Raw genomic sequence first — 16,686 nt, forward strand, 5'->3', positions numbered from 1 at the left:
CCACAAGGCCCAGTAAGTGCGCACCAGGCGGGACAGAGCAAGCACATGCACGTGCACTCACGCGCGCACACAGGGCCCCCTGCCCCCTCCACTATCGGACACATCCGCCCCCCCCCCAAGCATTTTTTCAGGGTCTCCCCCATGAAGGGGATCGTACCTGTAGGCCCAAGGCGCCAGGAACACATGGCGCTCGGCGTCACTATCATCACAGGGTCCGATATCAAAACAAACATTTATAGAAAAATATTTTCCAAAGCATTTCCAGTGGCTGCCGCACATATTAGATAAACTGCCAGTCTGGGGTGGGAAATTCCTGGAGATTTAGGGGCGGAGCCTGGGGAAGGGAGGAAGCTCGCCCGGGGTGAAATGCCGTAGAAGCTCCATAGATCTGATCTCTCCAGCCCTGGAGGTGGCAACTCTCACTCAAAGAATAAGCAAGGCTGGACACCCACCAGGCACGGAACGAGCTCTGGAGTCTGCGAAGCTGGGCACCTTCTCTACAGAGTGGGAACTTGCAAGAGCGTGGCACTCATGCCCAGGGGAGAAGTTCCACTGCCCACCTTGCCCAGGAAGGGCAGCCACCGGGCACTCAGATCTCCCCCAGGTCTTCATACACAGAAGCTGGCCGACACTCGTCCACCGACTGCTCGCGCCCGGCAGGGCCCGGACAGGTCCTCGAGGGCTTCAGCACCCGGCTGTAGATCGGCTCCCTATCCGCCTGGTTGTTGTTGTTGTTGTTGCTGTTGTTGTTGTTGCTGCTGCTGGAGCCATTTTTCAGTGTGGCCCAGCCAGGCACTGGCGGTCCAGAGGGCTTGTTAGTGCTGCCTGGCTGAGTGGGCTTCTTGTGAGCTCGGGGGGGCTTGGGGGCCGGGGAAGGCTTGGAGGGCTTGAGTCCTGCTTTCTGGTGGAAGGCAGGAACGGCATAGTCCCCAGCACCAGGCTGGTAAGGAAGTTCATAGCCTGCTCTGCTCTCCAGGCCCTGAGTCCGCCAGGCCTCACAGAGGAGGTGGGCCTCATCGTAGATGGGAGTGGGAGCGGGAGCGGGAATTGGCCTGGGGGCCCGCCCCTCCGGCTCATCATAGATGTGCACTCCGGTGCCCTGGCAGCTGCCCAGCGCTGACCCCACTTGCTCATACAACACGCTGGTCCCTCCCAGCTCTGCCTCTTCCTTCTCACCACCACTGTGGCGCCTGCTGTCGAGGGGGTCAGCGTAGAGAGGGTCTGGCCTGTACTGGAAGCCCTTTACAGCATCCAGAGGCTCTGAGTAGACGCTGCCAGTGTCTTCCGGGGGCAGCGGGTGACATGCCAGCCCAGAGAGCGGGGACCGTGGTGGGGTGCTGGGCCACTGGGGCAGTGGGTCTCGCCCGTTCTGCCCCTTCCGCAGGGATGATAGGGCTGCTTCCTTCTCCTCCATGGCCAAGCTGAGTTTGGCACTCGGTGTGCCTCTGGGCACCTGCCTTTCAGCAGGAGGGCACTCGCCCCCCAGGAGGAGCGCACTGGCAATGGCGCTCTGGATCTGGGCTACGCTGGAGGCCTCCGAGTTCAGGGAGCTGGCACTCTGCCGGTCCTCTTCTGCCTGGGCTTTCTGGTCTTGGATAGCCGCCTCCACCACGCGGAAAATCTCGTTGCCCTGCTTGGTCTCGAAGGTGAAGTTGCCAGGGCCAGATTCGCAGCGGCGGCCAGCTTCAAAGGAAAACATCACCTGCAGGACAGGAGATGGGACTACTGATGGGAACGGCAGGTGTACGGATCACGTGGGCTTCTGCCTGCCCGCTCCCCTTGACAGACAGATGCGGCACGTCTAATCCTCTGGCACTGGGCGGTGGTAACATCTGTGCCTTGCCCATCCAAACAAGCTTTTTTAAAAGCGTAGGAAGAATCTTGCCAGTCTCCTTCAGCCATTCCCGCTAATAATGTCACTTCCGATCTCAGTCCGGCCTCCAAGACACAGGTTGCTGGAGGGGCACGTGTGTCCTGCCGCCCTCTGCTAGAGCTGAGCGTCCCATGCCCTCTCTGGATGGTGCCCCACAGCTGGCAGGCAGCACCACCCTACCCACTGGCTTCAGGGGAGTCAGAGAGGCCGGATGCTGCTTGGGACAGCACTGAGCAGCCCCAATGGCTTCCTGGGCTTTCCTGCCAGGTGCAGAAGCCAGCCCTCCAAGCAGCCCGCTCCCACCCCACCTGGCCCTGTCCCACGTACCTTGTCCCGGCCGTATCTGCGGAGGAGGCGGTAGGGCCAGGTGTGTAGGGGCTGGCCTGAGTGAGGGTCTCTGAGGACAAGGCTATCCCGAGAGGCCTTCAGCACATACACTCCATGCAGCTGGCAGCGCTCAGCCGCCTCCGTCTTCTGCACCGTCACCCAGAACTCGCTGGCTGAAGCGACAGGGAAGAGACAGAGGAAAGGCTACCAGAGCCCTCGTTTCCACCCCCCACCGACCCACCCCCCCACCCCCCGCAGGAACAGCCACGCTGCCCGCCCACTTCTTGGTGGGTCTGGGAGGCCTCAGCCCGACCCTTCCGGCAGCCAAGTGCCCCTGCACCTCCCCCCTTCCTGAATCGACCTCCTTGCCCCCACTGTCGGAGCGCCCCCAATCCCACCTCCTCTCTCTCTCTCTGCCTCGGGCCTTGTTCTCATCCCAGTCCTGCTGCACAGCTCCGTTTTGCTGCAGTGGAACTTGGGTGGGGAGCGGAGAGGGAGCGCTGGCAGGCTCAGGGGCTGTGAGCAAGGTGCGCTTGCCCCAGGGCTCCTCACAAGCACCTACCTTCATCCCGGGAGTAATAAATAGAATTGGTGGCCATTTCCAAGGGGCGCTGGCCACCTGGCTCAGTTGCGAGCGGTGCTCCTTTGCCAGAGTTGCCCTGCCACGAGGGGAAAAGGCAGCGTTAGAGGCCCCTGGCCTCTGGCAGATAGCGCCCTCCCACGTGCCACTGCACACCGCTTCTCAGCGGCCTCCCGCTGCTGACTCCCTAGCAGAACTTCCCGAGTCCATGGCTTGGAACACACTTCCTTCATTCTTTTGATGAGCAAAGCAAGCCAGGAGGGCAGACCTCTCTAAAAAGGGCTTCCCCCGCATGCACACCCACCACCACAAAGATGCAAAGACCCTTTCCACACATGCTCAGTTTGCTGAGGAAGACACAAGCCACCGCCATCTGGCTGTGATGGTAGGCCAGCCCAACATGACCACCCCTCTGCCCCCAGACGTGGCTGCTGTCCTCCTTTCCTTTGCTTTCTCCCAGGAATGCGTTATGCCTACCCCCCTGTTGCCCCCCGCTTACCAGAAAGGCTGCCTCGCAGAGCTTGGCCACCCACTCGGAAGCGTCCTGTGGCTGAGCAGCAAAGAGGTAGGTTCGCTCACTGGTCTCGAGGCGGAAGACTGCCAGGCCAACCTTGGGGAAAGAGTCTGGGACAGGGGCCACGCTCACACAGTCCGCCAGCCGCACAATCTTCTTGTCTAGGCGCTTGGTGCCAACTCTGTCAGCTGCAGTTGCCCCCTCCTTGCAATCAAAGAACTCCAAGCGAGCCACACCGTGAGGACTGGCAGGGAACAGCACAAACCAGCCCTTCTTCCATCGCTGTAAAGAAACATTGCGAGAGCACAAAGGAGGGAGCTGGGGCTAGCCCAGCCCCTTTCGCCAGAAGGGCAGCCCTTGGTCAGGTCTCCAGGCAGCAAAGGGATGGAGCTGGGAAGAGAGGCCTCAGACAAGCAGGGGAGCTCGTGCTTTTCCTGACCGGCACAGCAGAGCCACAGCAGGCACTTCCGGGCATGGAGGTTCGGAGGGGGAAGCCCACGGGGCCCTGGATAGCCCGAGGATTAGGGCCAGTAGACCTTCTCTGGGGCTCTGCTTGCAGGGGATCCGGGCAGGCTCTCCCCCCCTCTCAGTCCTAGGCACCACCTCCACGCCCCGCCCTGCCCCCCCCCAGAAGCCAGCACTCCTTACTCGGAGAACGCGTGCGATGTTCTGCAGCCATCCCTAGGGTGCCTCCACCCGTCTGGGCTAGCGGGGTAAGCCTGTGCCACCCCAGGCCTCCCTGCCTCCTCCTCTCCTTCCTCTGCTGAAGCTTCACACCAGGAAGCCAGCAGGGGATGGGAGCACCATGGGATCGAGGCCTCCAGTGGCAGCTCTTCCTCCCCACTCCCTGCAAGGTAGGCTAGTGAGCTCTGTTTGAACCAAGGCAAGGCAGAGATCCCCACCCATCTCTGCAGCCCACCCTGCACGTGCGCCATGTGGCTCTGCTCCCATGCCACCGCCACTGCCACGCGCGGGCAGTCCGTCGTCCACAACAGGGCTACGTTCCTCCCCCGGTCCCAGCCCCTCTGGGGGACACATGCCCTCCCCCTCAAGAGTGCTGACAGGCTACTCCAAACAAGGGCCTGTAAGAGCAGCTGCGCTGGATCACAGCAGCGGTCCATCTCTTTCGGCATTGAATTTCACAAGTCAGGCCTACGACCACAGGAAAGGCATCAAAGCCTCCACCCATGGTCCCCCCCCCACATTGGTATTCAGAGACTTACTGCTTCTGAACATGGAGGTTCCATTTAGGCATCATGGCTAACAATCATTGATAAACCTTATCTTTAATGAATTTGTCCAACTAAACAAGCGAATTTCACTCCTTCCTGCGGCAGTGAATTCCACAAGTTACCAAATACATTAATTTCTTTATCTGTTTGGTGTGTAGCCAGTTTGGTGTAGTGCTTAAGAGAGCGGGACTCTAATCTGGAGAGCCGGGTTTGATCCCCCACTCCTCCGCTTGAAGCCAGCTGGGTGACCTTGGGCCCATCACAGCTCTCTCAGAGCTCTCTCAGCCTCACACACCTCACGGGGTGATTGTTGTGGGGATAACAACAACACACTTTGTAAACTGCTCTGAGTGGGCATTAAGTTGTCCTGAAGGGTGGTATATAAATCGAATTATGATGATGTTGTTTTGCCCACCTGATTGTCAGAGACGCCCTGCATATGTATTTGCATTTGAATTGTTCTGCTGTGGTAATGGGTTCCTGAGTAAGTGCAGAGTGAAGCTGATTTCTAATGTGCCGTGACTAACGGCTTATCTTACAGGAGAGGTGTTTTCATTTTGAGTTCCTGCCAGGCTGGGAACTCGACCTTGGAGAAGCTGAACTCCCCCTTCCCTCCCCCCCCCCTCTTCCCAGACCTTCCTCAAACTTCACCTGCCAGAGCTGTTTCTATGTGGGGGGGGGCCTTCCTCCTCTAACTGTCTCTGCTCTGTCACCTTTGGGCATCCCAGCCAATTCCATCGCCTGAGTTGCTTGATACTGGTATTAGTCCTTAATAAACATTGTAACTACTCCACCGAAGTGATGCAGTGAAGTGTTTTGGGGAACTACCCGGCAAGTCCTGACACTGAGGCACACCCCTCTACGCTGCCCTCCCTCGTCCGACTTTTTCTGAACTGGAAAGTCTCAAACTCTCTCGCCTTTCTGACAGGAAGGGGCTCCAACCCCTTGATCGCCTTGGGAGCGCTCTTCTCCCTGGTCTGCGGAGTCCTTTTTTAGACATGGCAACCAGAACCGCACACAGAACCAGAACCCAAGGAGGGGCTGCACCACAGCTCAATACAGGTGCATTACGATACTGACCGTTGTATTTTCAGGTCTAATAATCTCCAGCAGGGCGTTTGCCTTTTTGACTGCTCTGGCACACTGAGTTGACATTTTCATTGAGCTATTCACTGTGACGCCAATATCTCTTTCCTTCCAAGCCTTGATCAGGCCAGAACCAATCAGCAGATACTTATATTTATACTTTTTTCCTTCCGATGTGCATGATCTTACATTTGCCAACACTGAACTTCATTTGCCACTGTGTTGACCAATTCAGAGAGATCCTTCTTCAATATCTGCCTTGGTGTTCACCAGTCTGAATAATTTAGTACCATCTACAAACTTGACCACTACGCTGCTCCAGATCATTAAAATGAACAAATGAAATAGCACTGGCCCCTTGTGGGACCTCTCCACTGCTTCCTTATATTCCTCCTCTCTGCTTCCTACTATTTAACCAAACATTAACCCATAAGAGGACCTGTCCTCTTATGCACTGACCGCCAACCTTGCTCAGGAGTCTTTGCCAAGGGATTTTATCAAAAGCTCTTTGTAACTCTACCAGATCACACTGTATATCTCAGTGGATATCAAACCCCAACAAATCATCTGCATTTTAAAGATTTTTCCTTAATATTCAAAGCATGAAATTGAAATACCTATTTCCAGACCCCCAAATCAGGAGACCACATTACCAAAGCTAGAAACTAGTAATTAAAAATCCAGAGGGCAACTATTTATTGGCTTGGAACAGTCCTATACCAGGGAACCTTTCCTATAGGCAATATAGGGACTCCTACCACCTTCTGGCTGGGATACAAAGACATTCCTGCTCATATTTGAGGACGGAGCCTCTTGAAAGTTTATACCCTGGAAAATACTGTGGGTCTTCAAGGTGCCCCTGGACTCAAACTGTGCTCATTTATAGGCACTATAAGTATTTGACAGGCAACAGAGAATGATCGCTGATGAAAGTTCCAGATGATGAGCCAGTGTGGTCTGTTGCAGAGGAATAAAAGAGGAGCCCAGTGGCATCTTCAAGACTTAACACCATTTCTTCTGGCAAGCTTATGAAAGCCTACACACTGTGTTTGGCAGCAGCTGCACAAAGGGAGGACTGTTGCCCTTGCTGGGAAAGCAGGAGCAAGCAGTGGGGAGGGCTCATGGGGGCCATGTCCACCTCACCCATCCCCAAGCCACTCGCCCCCCACCCCACCCCAGCCTCTTTGTGGCAGGGAGGATCTTGCTCCTTCATCCCACCCCCCACCCCCCAGCAACTGATCTGTGGCTCACAGCTTATCCACAGCTCAGACTGAAAGGGAGGGAGAAAAGCAACGCGTGGCTCCACCGTTCTGTGGGGGGAATTCACCGCCCCCCCCTGCCAATGGCCCTGAGCTGAGCACCCGCGCTGGCACCGCCACCCTGTCGCTTCCCCTGTGAGCACTTCCGGGGGCTGGAAGGGGGAAGCCCTGCAGGCCACACGATGTCACGGTCAGGAAGGGAGGGACGGGGCAGAAAAGCGCTGGGCAGAAGGGGCCTCTCAGCTGCTGCTGGATCCCTGCTTCGTGCCGCCGCAGCACGACGACGGGCCCTCCGAGCTTCAGCAGTCACGTGCAGCCGCCCGGCCCCTTTCCCTTTCCATTCTGCCGTAGGAAGAGGCCGGGCAGCGCGGATCGCCTGGCTCCACAAGCGCGCCAGTCCACTCCCGAGCCACGCAGCGATCGCCCCGCGTTCGCCCCGAGGCGGCGGCCACGCAGGCGATTGCAGGAGTCCGAGGGGTCCCTCCCTGCGCAAAACGAGCCGAACCGCAACCTCCGGCTCGCCACGCCTCGGCGGCTGGGCGTCAAAAGAGGAACTCTGCCCGGCGCCGGAAGGGCCCTCCGAGGGCGGCCGCCGCTTGCTTTCTGCGCCGAAGGAAGCCCCGGACACGCCCCGGCCCGCCTAGCCGCGCCGCTTCCCCAAAGCGCCGGGCGGCCGCCGGGCGGGGCCGGTGCCCGGCCGGGGCGCGGGGGGGGGGGGCCGGCGGCGGCTGCCGAGCGCACCCCTGACTCAGAGGCGCTCCGCGGGGACGGGGAACCCCCGCAACCCTTCCGGAGGAAGCGCCCGACCAGCCTCCGCCCGCGCCCTGCCAGCCTTCCCCGGGAAGCCGTCCTTCCCAGCCGGGGCGCCCGGCGACCGACGCGTCGCCACCCGGGGCCGCCCGCGCTGGAACGCGCGTGACGAGCCCGCGACGGGGCCGCCGCGACCGCGCTTGGCTAGCCGGGCCGGGCCGCCGGGGGAGGGAGGGCCGCGCGCCTCGCCCTCGCCGCCTGCCCGCCTACCTTGGCCCCGAGGCGCAGCCCTGGCGGCTGCTGGAGCAGGAGCGGCCCCGCCTTGAGCGGAGGGTCCATCCGGACGCGGCGCGGCACAGGCCCGGACACGGAGCCGCCCTCCGGCCGCGCTTCGGCAGAGGGCGCGGCCTGCGCGGGGCCCGCCCCGGCAGAGGAAGCCGCCGAGCGGAAGGCCGCGGGGACGGCGAGGGAGGCCCGCGAGGGCGCCTTGCGGTCCGGCCGCCCCTGGACGCCGCCGAGCCGGCTGGCCGGCCGCCAAGGGCCCTCGGAGCTCCCGAGCGGGCGTGGCTGGTTCGTTCGCGCCGCGCGCCGCCCGACGAGGCCCCTCCGGAGCGGGGCGGGACACGTCGGATGGATGGTGCTCCGGGCCGGCCCCGACCCATGCCCGGCCCAGGATGCCCGGCCCAGGATGCCCGGCTCACCTGCTGGGTTCTGCCGCAGACCCGCGCCGCCGCCCGCCTGAGCTGAGCGGGCCGGGAGCTCTGGAGCAGCCCCCCCCCCCCCCACGTCCCGCCACTGGAGCTGCCCTGGCAGCAGGGGCATTGGGGGCGGCAGGCAGCTTTCCCCGAGGTGCCCTGGAGGCAAAAGCGGTGTCTGCAGGGCCAACATGCTACTCCACCAAAAGCCACATAGGTGGCCTCGAGAGGAGGAGGAGGAGGAGGGTGTGTCCCTCGCCGCCGCCGCCCCCCCCCCCCCCGGCCAGCAGAAACGGGAGACCGATGAAGAGGGCAAGCAGGCCTTGGCCCCAGCGCAGCTGCCCAGGAGGGGTGCTTGAGCGCAGACGCCAGTTGCCCGGCTTGGCCAAGGCAGATGCTGCTGGGCACAGTGTGGGTCTATCTCGCGTAGGCTTCTGACAGCAGCACTTAACATCTCACACCACAGGGGCGGCACCACACATTCCAGGAAGAGGCGCATGGCACATGGGGCGCTTTGCATCAACAAGCACAGCGAGGGACAGCTGCTGAGGCCCGTAGGCCATTGTGGAAGTCTCCCCCCCCCCTCACAATCCACGCAGCCCCTAGGGGCTCTTTCCTGGCTGTGCAGCCCGGACCAGGAGGAGACCCGAGACCCACTGGTGGTTGAGTCCGAGGTGGCCCAAGGTGCAGCTCCCTCGGCCGAGCCACCAAACCACACCAAGGGCTGTCCATGGGCTGCCACCCCCACAGTCCGAAAGGCAGACCACCCATCTGTGACTGATCGGGGCCACGAGGATGCCACACACAGAGCCAGGCACAGGCCAACACGCTATGCCAGCAAGTGGGCCGTGGCACAGGGGGAGTTCTTCCCAGGCACCACCCTGCCCCCCCCTGCAAGTTCAGACGTCCAGGGATCGGGTGTGTTTGGTATTTATTATTCATCTTCGTTCTTCTGTGCCTCCACACATGGGGTACTGCGCACGCGCAGGCCAGCCGCCGGAAGATTTTTTACCGCTTTCCCAGCTCCGAAGGGGCCGTTTGCCGCGCGCCTCAGCGACCGTTTCCCGCCCAAACGGTCACATGCTCCTCCAGCGGCCAACGGCCCCTTCCCTCAGTTCTCTTCTTGCCGCCGCTTGAGGAGAACGTTCCGTTAGTAGCTCCGTGCTTCTTGTGTCTTTGGATTGCCTTTTTTCGTGCTTGACTTGGATTTGGACTCGACCTTTCTTCTGCTTCGTGATTTGGACTGACTGATTTGGTGTGTATTGATCCGGACTGTATTTGACTTCGTTTTGGCTTGCCCCTCGGAATGGCTTCTACGGCCCTGTTTAAGCACTGCGCCCAGTGCCGTGCTAAAATGGCCCAAACGGATGGGCATAGCCTTTGCCTGCTTTGCCTGGGGGAGGAACATGTAGTCCCCACTTGCAAGATTTGCCAGGGATTCACACACAAGGCCAGGCAAGAACGGTCCGCCCGCCTCAAGGCTTCGCTGTGGCAGCGGGTCTTGGACGCCCCTGGGCCCTCCGAGGCGGAGAAGCCGGGAGCCGCGGAAAAGGCTGGACGCGCCCCGACCCATGCCGGGGGGGCGGTCTCGGGCGGGCTCTGTGGCCTCTTCCAAGTCAGTGGCTGCATCCCGCCCGGCGAGCAAGTCGGCGTCGAGGGCAAGCTCGGTGGCGAGGTCGTCGAAGTCGCCACATAAGTCGGCATCGGTGAGGTCGGAACCGGGGAGGTCAGCTCCGAGACCGGATCCGAGCGGATCGGATCCGATAAGGTCAGCCCCGGCGTCGATCGAGGGGCCTGCGGCAGCACCGGGACCGGAGGCTGCACGGAAGGCGTCGACCAAGAGGGCATCGGTTCCGAGAGCTTCCTCCGAGCCGGTTGTGAAGAAGAAGAAGACCAAGAAGACCAGGCATCGCTCTCGGTCCCCTCGGCGCTGTTCTGCAGAGGAAGTGGTCCTGGTGTCCCCGCCTACACCATCACCTCACCTGGACTCCCCTGACCGTCCTCTCCTTGAGGAAGTGGTGCCGGAACCGGGGGCCTATGTGGTCTTGTCGAGCGGACGGCGTTCGCCAACACCAGAATCGAGCCCGGCTCCGCGTCGTCAGATCCGAGCGGCGACTAGGGATCCGTCGCCTGCCCACTCTGCCCGTAGTCAACGGTGTTGGTCCGAGGGGAGTGTCGGATCCGAGCGGATAGGATCCGAGCAGTCCGTGGCTGCGCGTCACCAACAGGCTTCAGCTATGCCAGAGGCCTATCGGTGCCAATGGAAGGGGGCTCCATCTGGCTTCAGACCATCGGATCCGGGGCCATCGTCATCTGGCCATCGTGAATGGTTGCCACCACCCTTCCCAGAAGGGGAAATGTCAGCACCAGCATCTGATGAGGATGACGAGGATGCAGGGTCCGGCTACCGCTCTGAGTCGTTCTCCGAGCCATCCCCAGACGACAATGTTGGCCCTTCCACCAGCTCTCCCTTCGAGGACCTGCGGATTTATGCAGACCAAATGGCCCGCATGTCCAAGGCCTTGGAGATTGACGTGTCTTCTGTGGTCCCGAAGACGAAGGACAAGTTGCTGTGCAGAATCTATGGGGAGAACCCGGCTACAGTAGGTTTTCCTATGTTGGAGGGCTTGGAGGAGATCATCGACAAGGTCTGGAAGTCTCCATCGGACCTGCCTGCCACGTCCAAACGCATCGAACAGATGTATAAGATTAAACAGGGGACATGGCAGTCTCTCATTAAGCACCCTCCACCGTCATCCCTGATAGCCGAGGAGATTCAGCATAAGAGGTCGGGGTCCTCCTCCGTCCCACCGGATAAGGAGGGAAAGAAGATGGACGCACTGGGTAGACGTCAGTACTCGGTTGCAGCGTTAGCCCTCCGGATAGCCAACTATCAAACGATTATGGCGGGCTATCAGCTCTACCTCTGGGAGAAGCTGGCACACTATGTCGCTGACCTCCCTGCTGACAAGAAGTCAGTGGTGTCATTGCTGCCGACGGAGGCAGTACGATTGTCAAAACAACAGATGAATGCCGGGAGTCATGCGGCTGACACGGCTGCTCGGGGTATGGCGTCAGCGGTGCTTCTGAGGAGGCAGTCGTGGTTGCGGTCGACTGCCCTCCCGCAGGAGGTGAAGGCCAAGATTGAACGTCTGCCCTTCGAGGGTGACTCCCTCTTCTCTACCACCACCGACGAGGCGCTTAAAAAGAAGAAGGAGGACCGGCAGACGGCACGCTCCCTGGGGGTCACTCCGGCGGACAGGTCCACGTTCAAGCCTCGGTACTCTTCGAGGTACAATCCCTACCAGTACCGCAGCAGATATCAACCCCGTCCGTACTATCAGCAGTACCCTACCTCGCAGCGCCAGTATACCCCAGCGCAACACCAGGGCAGGAGGTGTAGGCCATTCAAGCCCCGCTCGTCTCAACCTCCGCCCCAGCAAAAAGATCCGCAAGGGGCTGGAAGGCAGTTCTGAGGACCCGGCCCTGCGGCAGCCCTGAACTTTTCGGACAGACTCAGTCCTTTTTTGTCTGAATGGGAGTCAATAACATCTGACTCATGGGTCTTAACGATTGTTGATAAGGGGTACGGGCTGGACTTCACTGAACTGCCGATGTGCACTTCACCGCTGAGTGTGGTGAATAATACCTTGGTTGAGCTGGAGGATGAAATTAGGTCCCTCTTGGCTAAGGGTGCTGTGGAAGAGGTGCCCTTTGTGGAGTCTGAGAGGGGTTTCTTTTCCCGGTTCTTCCTAGTCCCTAAGAAGGATGGGGGTCTACGTCCGATTTTGGATCTTAGGGGCCTAAATGCCTTTCTAAGGGTCACCAAGTTTAGGATGATCACACTGCCTGCTGTAATTGCCCTTTTGAAGAGGGGGGATTGGTTCGCTGTCCTGGATTTAAAGGACGCGTATTTCCACGTGGGGATCTTGGAGGAGCACAGGAGATTTCTGTGCTTCGTTTACAAGCAGCGGGTATTCCGTTACAAGGTTCTCCCCTTCGGCCTTTCCACAGCCCCACGTGTGTTCACTAAGTGCGTGGCTCCTGTGGTTTCCTTTCTTCGAGAGCAGGGCTGTACCATCTACCCCTATCTCGATGATTGGCTTATGACAGCGGGCTCGGAGGTTAAGCTGCTGCAAGATGTGGCATTGGTGCTAGACACTTGCGAACGCTTGGGCCTCCTGGTTAACTTTGAAAAATCTAAGCTGACACCTAGCCGTGTTGTGCCTTATATTGGGGCAGTGTTCGACTCATTGGAGGCCAAGGCTTTATTGCCTCCAGAGCGGGCACGTTCCTTGAAGGGCCTGGTGTCCTTGTTTAAACGAAATCGTTTTCAGCCAGTGGTTCAGTGACTGGTGGTTGTCGGATATTAATTTGTTTAAAGGGACCCCATTTGGTTTCCATCATCCCGAGTTCTCCGTGACCACGGACGCCTCTCTGCAAGGGTGGGGGGCTTTCTGTGGGGAGCTATGTGTTCAGGATGTGTGGTCTGAGAGAGAAAGGGGTCTCCATATTAATGTGCTTGAACTGAGGGCTGTTCGTTTTGCACTTATGTCATTCACAGCAATCTTGCAGAACCATCAGGTGCTGGTGCAGACGGACAACACTACCGCTATGTATTACCTGAACCAACAGGGCGGCACGGTGTCCATGATCCTCTGCAGGGAGGCCACGCTCATTTGGGAATGGGCAATCAGGAATGGGGTGACGCTTCGCGCCATTCATGTAGCTGGGTCGGACAATGTGCAGGCGGACACTCTCAGCAGGGTGCACATGCTGAATCACGAGTGGGGGCTCAACGCAAAGTACGTTGGGCCGATCTTTCAGAAATGGGGTCGCCCGAGCATAGACGTGTTTGCGACATCGGCGAACACCAAGGCCGAGATCTTTTGTTCTCGGGCAGGAAGCGACCCCCTCTCTATTGGGGATGCCTTCCAATTTACTTGGGCCCGGGGACTACATTACATGTTTCCGCCTTTCCCTCTCATACCCAGAGTGCTGTGCAAGGTGGAGAGGGACAACACGGACTGTATCTTAGTGGCTCCGTTCTGGCCACGGCAGCTCTGGTTCCCGAAGCTGCTGGAGATGTCCGGCCGAGCTTACGTGGCCCTTCCGCCCCGGAGGGATCTCCTCCTACACGGGAAGCTCTTCCACCACAAGCCCAGGAAACTACACCTGACCGCTTGGCGGATTCGGCCCCGTCCCTAGGCTTCTCTGAGCCAGTCGAGAAGGTCCTACTGAACGCTAGGAAGCCCTCCACACGGCGTGCCTACAGGGCGAAGTGGAGTAGGTTTGAGGCTTGGGCCGCCTCTAGGAAGGTGGCGCCTCTGGATAGCCCCTTGGGGATGGTCTTGGATTATCTTTGCGAGCTGAAGGACCAGGGCCTTAGTGTGGCGTCTCTGAAAGTGCACCTTGCGGCCATCTCTGCATTCCATGATCGGGTGGATGGCTGCACGGTTTTCTCTCACCATAAGTCCCGCCAGTTTTTGAAGGGGATGCTTAATCTTTACCCGCCTGTGTCACCCCCTGTGCCCCAGTGGTCTCTCTCCCTGGTCCTGGCTAGGTTGATGTTGCCCCCTTTTGAGCCTTTGGCTACGTGCCCTCTGGACTTGCTCTCCTACAAGGTGGCATTCCTCGTGGCGATCACTTCTGCCAGACGGGTCAGCGAACTGGCTGCTCTTAGGGCAGACCCCCCGTTCCTTCGCTTTCATGCGAATAAGGTGGTCTTGCGACCGTGTCTTTCGTTCCTGCCCAAGGTGGTGTCAACCTTCCACCTTTCACAAGAGATTTCTCTGCCTGTATTTTTCCCTGAAGCTTCTACTAAAGGGGAAAAGGCCCTCCACAGTTTGGATCTGCGGAGGGCTTTGGCTTTTTATTTGGAGAGGACAAGGGTGTTCAGGAACAGTCCCTACCTTTTTGTGTGTTTCAGGGCGAAGGACAAGGGCCGCAGGGCGTCTGCACAGACGGTGTCCCGTTGGATTGTGACAGCCATTGTGAAGGCCTACGCCACGGCTAAGGTGGACTGTCCTTTGGGTGTCAGGGCTCACTCCACACGGTCCCAGGCGGCATCTTCGGCACTGCTCAAGGGTATACCTTTAGCTAATATTTGCAGGGCTGCAACTTGGTCGTCCGCTGATACCTTTGTACGGCATTACGCTGTTGATGTAAATGCCAATGAGGATGTGGCTGTTGCTAGGGCCGTCCTCCATTCCTTGTTTCCCTAGGAGTATGCTGATTAATATGCTCCAATGGGGGAGGTGGAGGCGCTGTATATAGTGTATTTATATATATATTTATACTTGTTGGATGTTGTGGGGTTGGTATGTTTTTTGCCACATGTGTATATGTGTATATGTGTTGTTCTTGTTTCCTGTTGTATAATAAAATTGAGTTGGATTTCACCCCACCTTCCTTATTGTGTGAAGCTTGGTACTCTCCCATGTGTGGAGGCACAGAAGAACGAAGATGAAGACAGGGTTAACATACCTGTAACTTATGTTCATCGAGTTCTTCTGTGCCGACACACAACCCTCCCTCCTGCCCCGCTGTGAACTCCAACGCAGATTGCTGTACTTTTGGGCTATGGCTCTAGTCTTTAGTCGGGGTTATGGCTCTGTGTATTGGATGAGCGGCGGCAAGGGAGAACTGAGGGAAGGGGCCGTTGGCCGCTGGAGGAGCATGTGACCGTTTGGGCGGGAAACGGTCGCTGAGGCGCGCGGCAAACGGCCCCTTCGGAGCTGGGAAAGCGGTAAAAAATCTTCTGGCGGCTGGCCTGCGCGTGCGCAGTACCCCATGTGTGTCGGCACAGAAGAACTCGATGAACATAAGTTACAGGTATGTTAACCCTGTCTTATTATTATTTATTACATTTCTAACTCGCCCTTCCCACAAGTGGGCTCAGGGCAAGGTACAACAGTTAAAAAAATATAATACAAATATTAAAACAATTCATAAAACAACAGTTCATCATAAAATCAACAACAGATACTAACAGTCCCAAGATGGGGTCAATTCCAGATTCCTGCCCATCAACATTCAGGAGGAGGGAAGAGGACAGATAATGTATTGCAACCCATACATGGGTCAGCAAACGAGTGGGAACTACATAGCCCCGTGCTGTACCCATATGTTGGGCAGCCAGCCGGTGGACACTGTATAACCCCACACTTGGTGGGAGGCTGGTGGGAGGTTCACTGAGGATCTCATGCTGGCCTCAACCATACTGATAACCAACAAGAAAAAAGGAAGGAAGCATGCCAAGGAGTGACTCAGTACAATATTATTATCTGTACCACACTACAAATATCAATATATCTACATTGAGTTTTCAATTATCTACAGCAATTCAATACACATGCATGGAGAGAGAATTAATTCCAATATAGTAGAATTCTCTCAAACTTTGCTTATGACGCCCGAAGGTACACAATGCCAAAAAGGTCCAGAATATAGCTGGTTGGTAGCATCCAGAGTTGCAAGGTTGCAAAAAACAGGTGGCAAAACAGGTGGCAACGAGCTGTCAGGTCCAGTGTATACCTAAACTGTACTGACTCCATTTTCTAATGCTTCTAGTGTCTAAGTGCTTTCTCCCCAGGTGCACCAGTTCCCAGGCAGCATTCCCACCGGAGGAGACTGTTTTGTCTAACACCGTTCCACCAAGCATTGGCCTTGAAGGAGAGCAGCTTCCCAGGACTGAGAGATGTTGTTTTGAGAACTGTGGGGGGGAGGCTAATCCAGATGGGTATTGTTACTCTGTACCTTATGCTTGCTCTTCATTGGTAACAATGATCATGTACCATCCTGAGTCTCCTATTCAGGACAGTGGACTATAATGGACCTTTTCTGCAGTAAAGTTTCCTTTTCCAAACAATGGACTTGTGTTTGCTTCTAAAGGGAACCCTGTAGTGAGAGCCTTATTTAGCCACAGTCTGACATTTTGTTACCAATCATGTCTGAGTCGGGCCCAGCGGAATCCAAGGTTGTCCCGGACAGGGATCCTTTGTTTGATCCGTATGCGTCTCCCGACAATCAACCTGTGCAAGCCCAAGACTCCCAGGAGCTGGGAGCAGCCGGGAACGGGACCGGAGCCTCCACTTCTACCCCGCCTCTCATCGACCTCAGTGCTCGGGACGAGACCGAAGGCAACCTCGGGGCAAGGCCGAAAGCGACCGCTCTCCCCTTGATCTCGGTACCCACCCCGTCGGAGTGGGGAGCCAGACCCCGAGAAACGAGAGAGCGCCGGGCAGGTGGACTACATCCGCGAGCTTCGATGGACGGACGCCGAAGCCTGGAAACCGTCCCTGAGCTAGATAGCAGCCAACCATGGCGATATTGGAACAGGACGTTCGAGCAGACGGAGGGGGACACGTC

General features: G+C 58.0%; 1 protein-coding gene across 1 annotated transcript; it reads right to left on the reverse strand.

Moving 5' to 3' along the window:
- Positions 1-220: 220 nt before the first annotated feature.
- On the reverse strand, positions 221-8,022 carry DOK1 (docking protein 1). Its single transcript, XM_054990236.1, has 5 exons — positions 7,892-8,022; positions 3,280-3,576; positions 2,763-2,859; positions 2,201-2,373; positions 221-1,702 (listed from the first exon to the last, which is right to left on the reverse strand). The coding sequence occupies exons 1-5, from the start codon at positions 7,958-7,960 to the stop codon at positions 590-592; spliced, it is 1,749 nt and encodes a 582-aa protein (XP_054846211.1). The 5' UTR covers positions 7,961-8,022; the 3' UTR covers positions 221-589.
- Positions 8,023-16,686: the final 8,664 nt, after the last annotated feature.

This window comes from Eublepharis macularius, chromosome 10 (assembly GCF_028583425.1).
Source record: "Eublepharis macularius isolate TG4126 chromosome 10, MPM_Emac_v1.0, whole genome shotgun sequence".
Classification (NCBI taxonomy): Eukaryota; Metazoa; Chordata; class Lepidosauria; order Squamata; family Eublepharidae; genus Eublepharis; species Eublepharis macularius.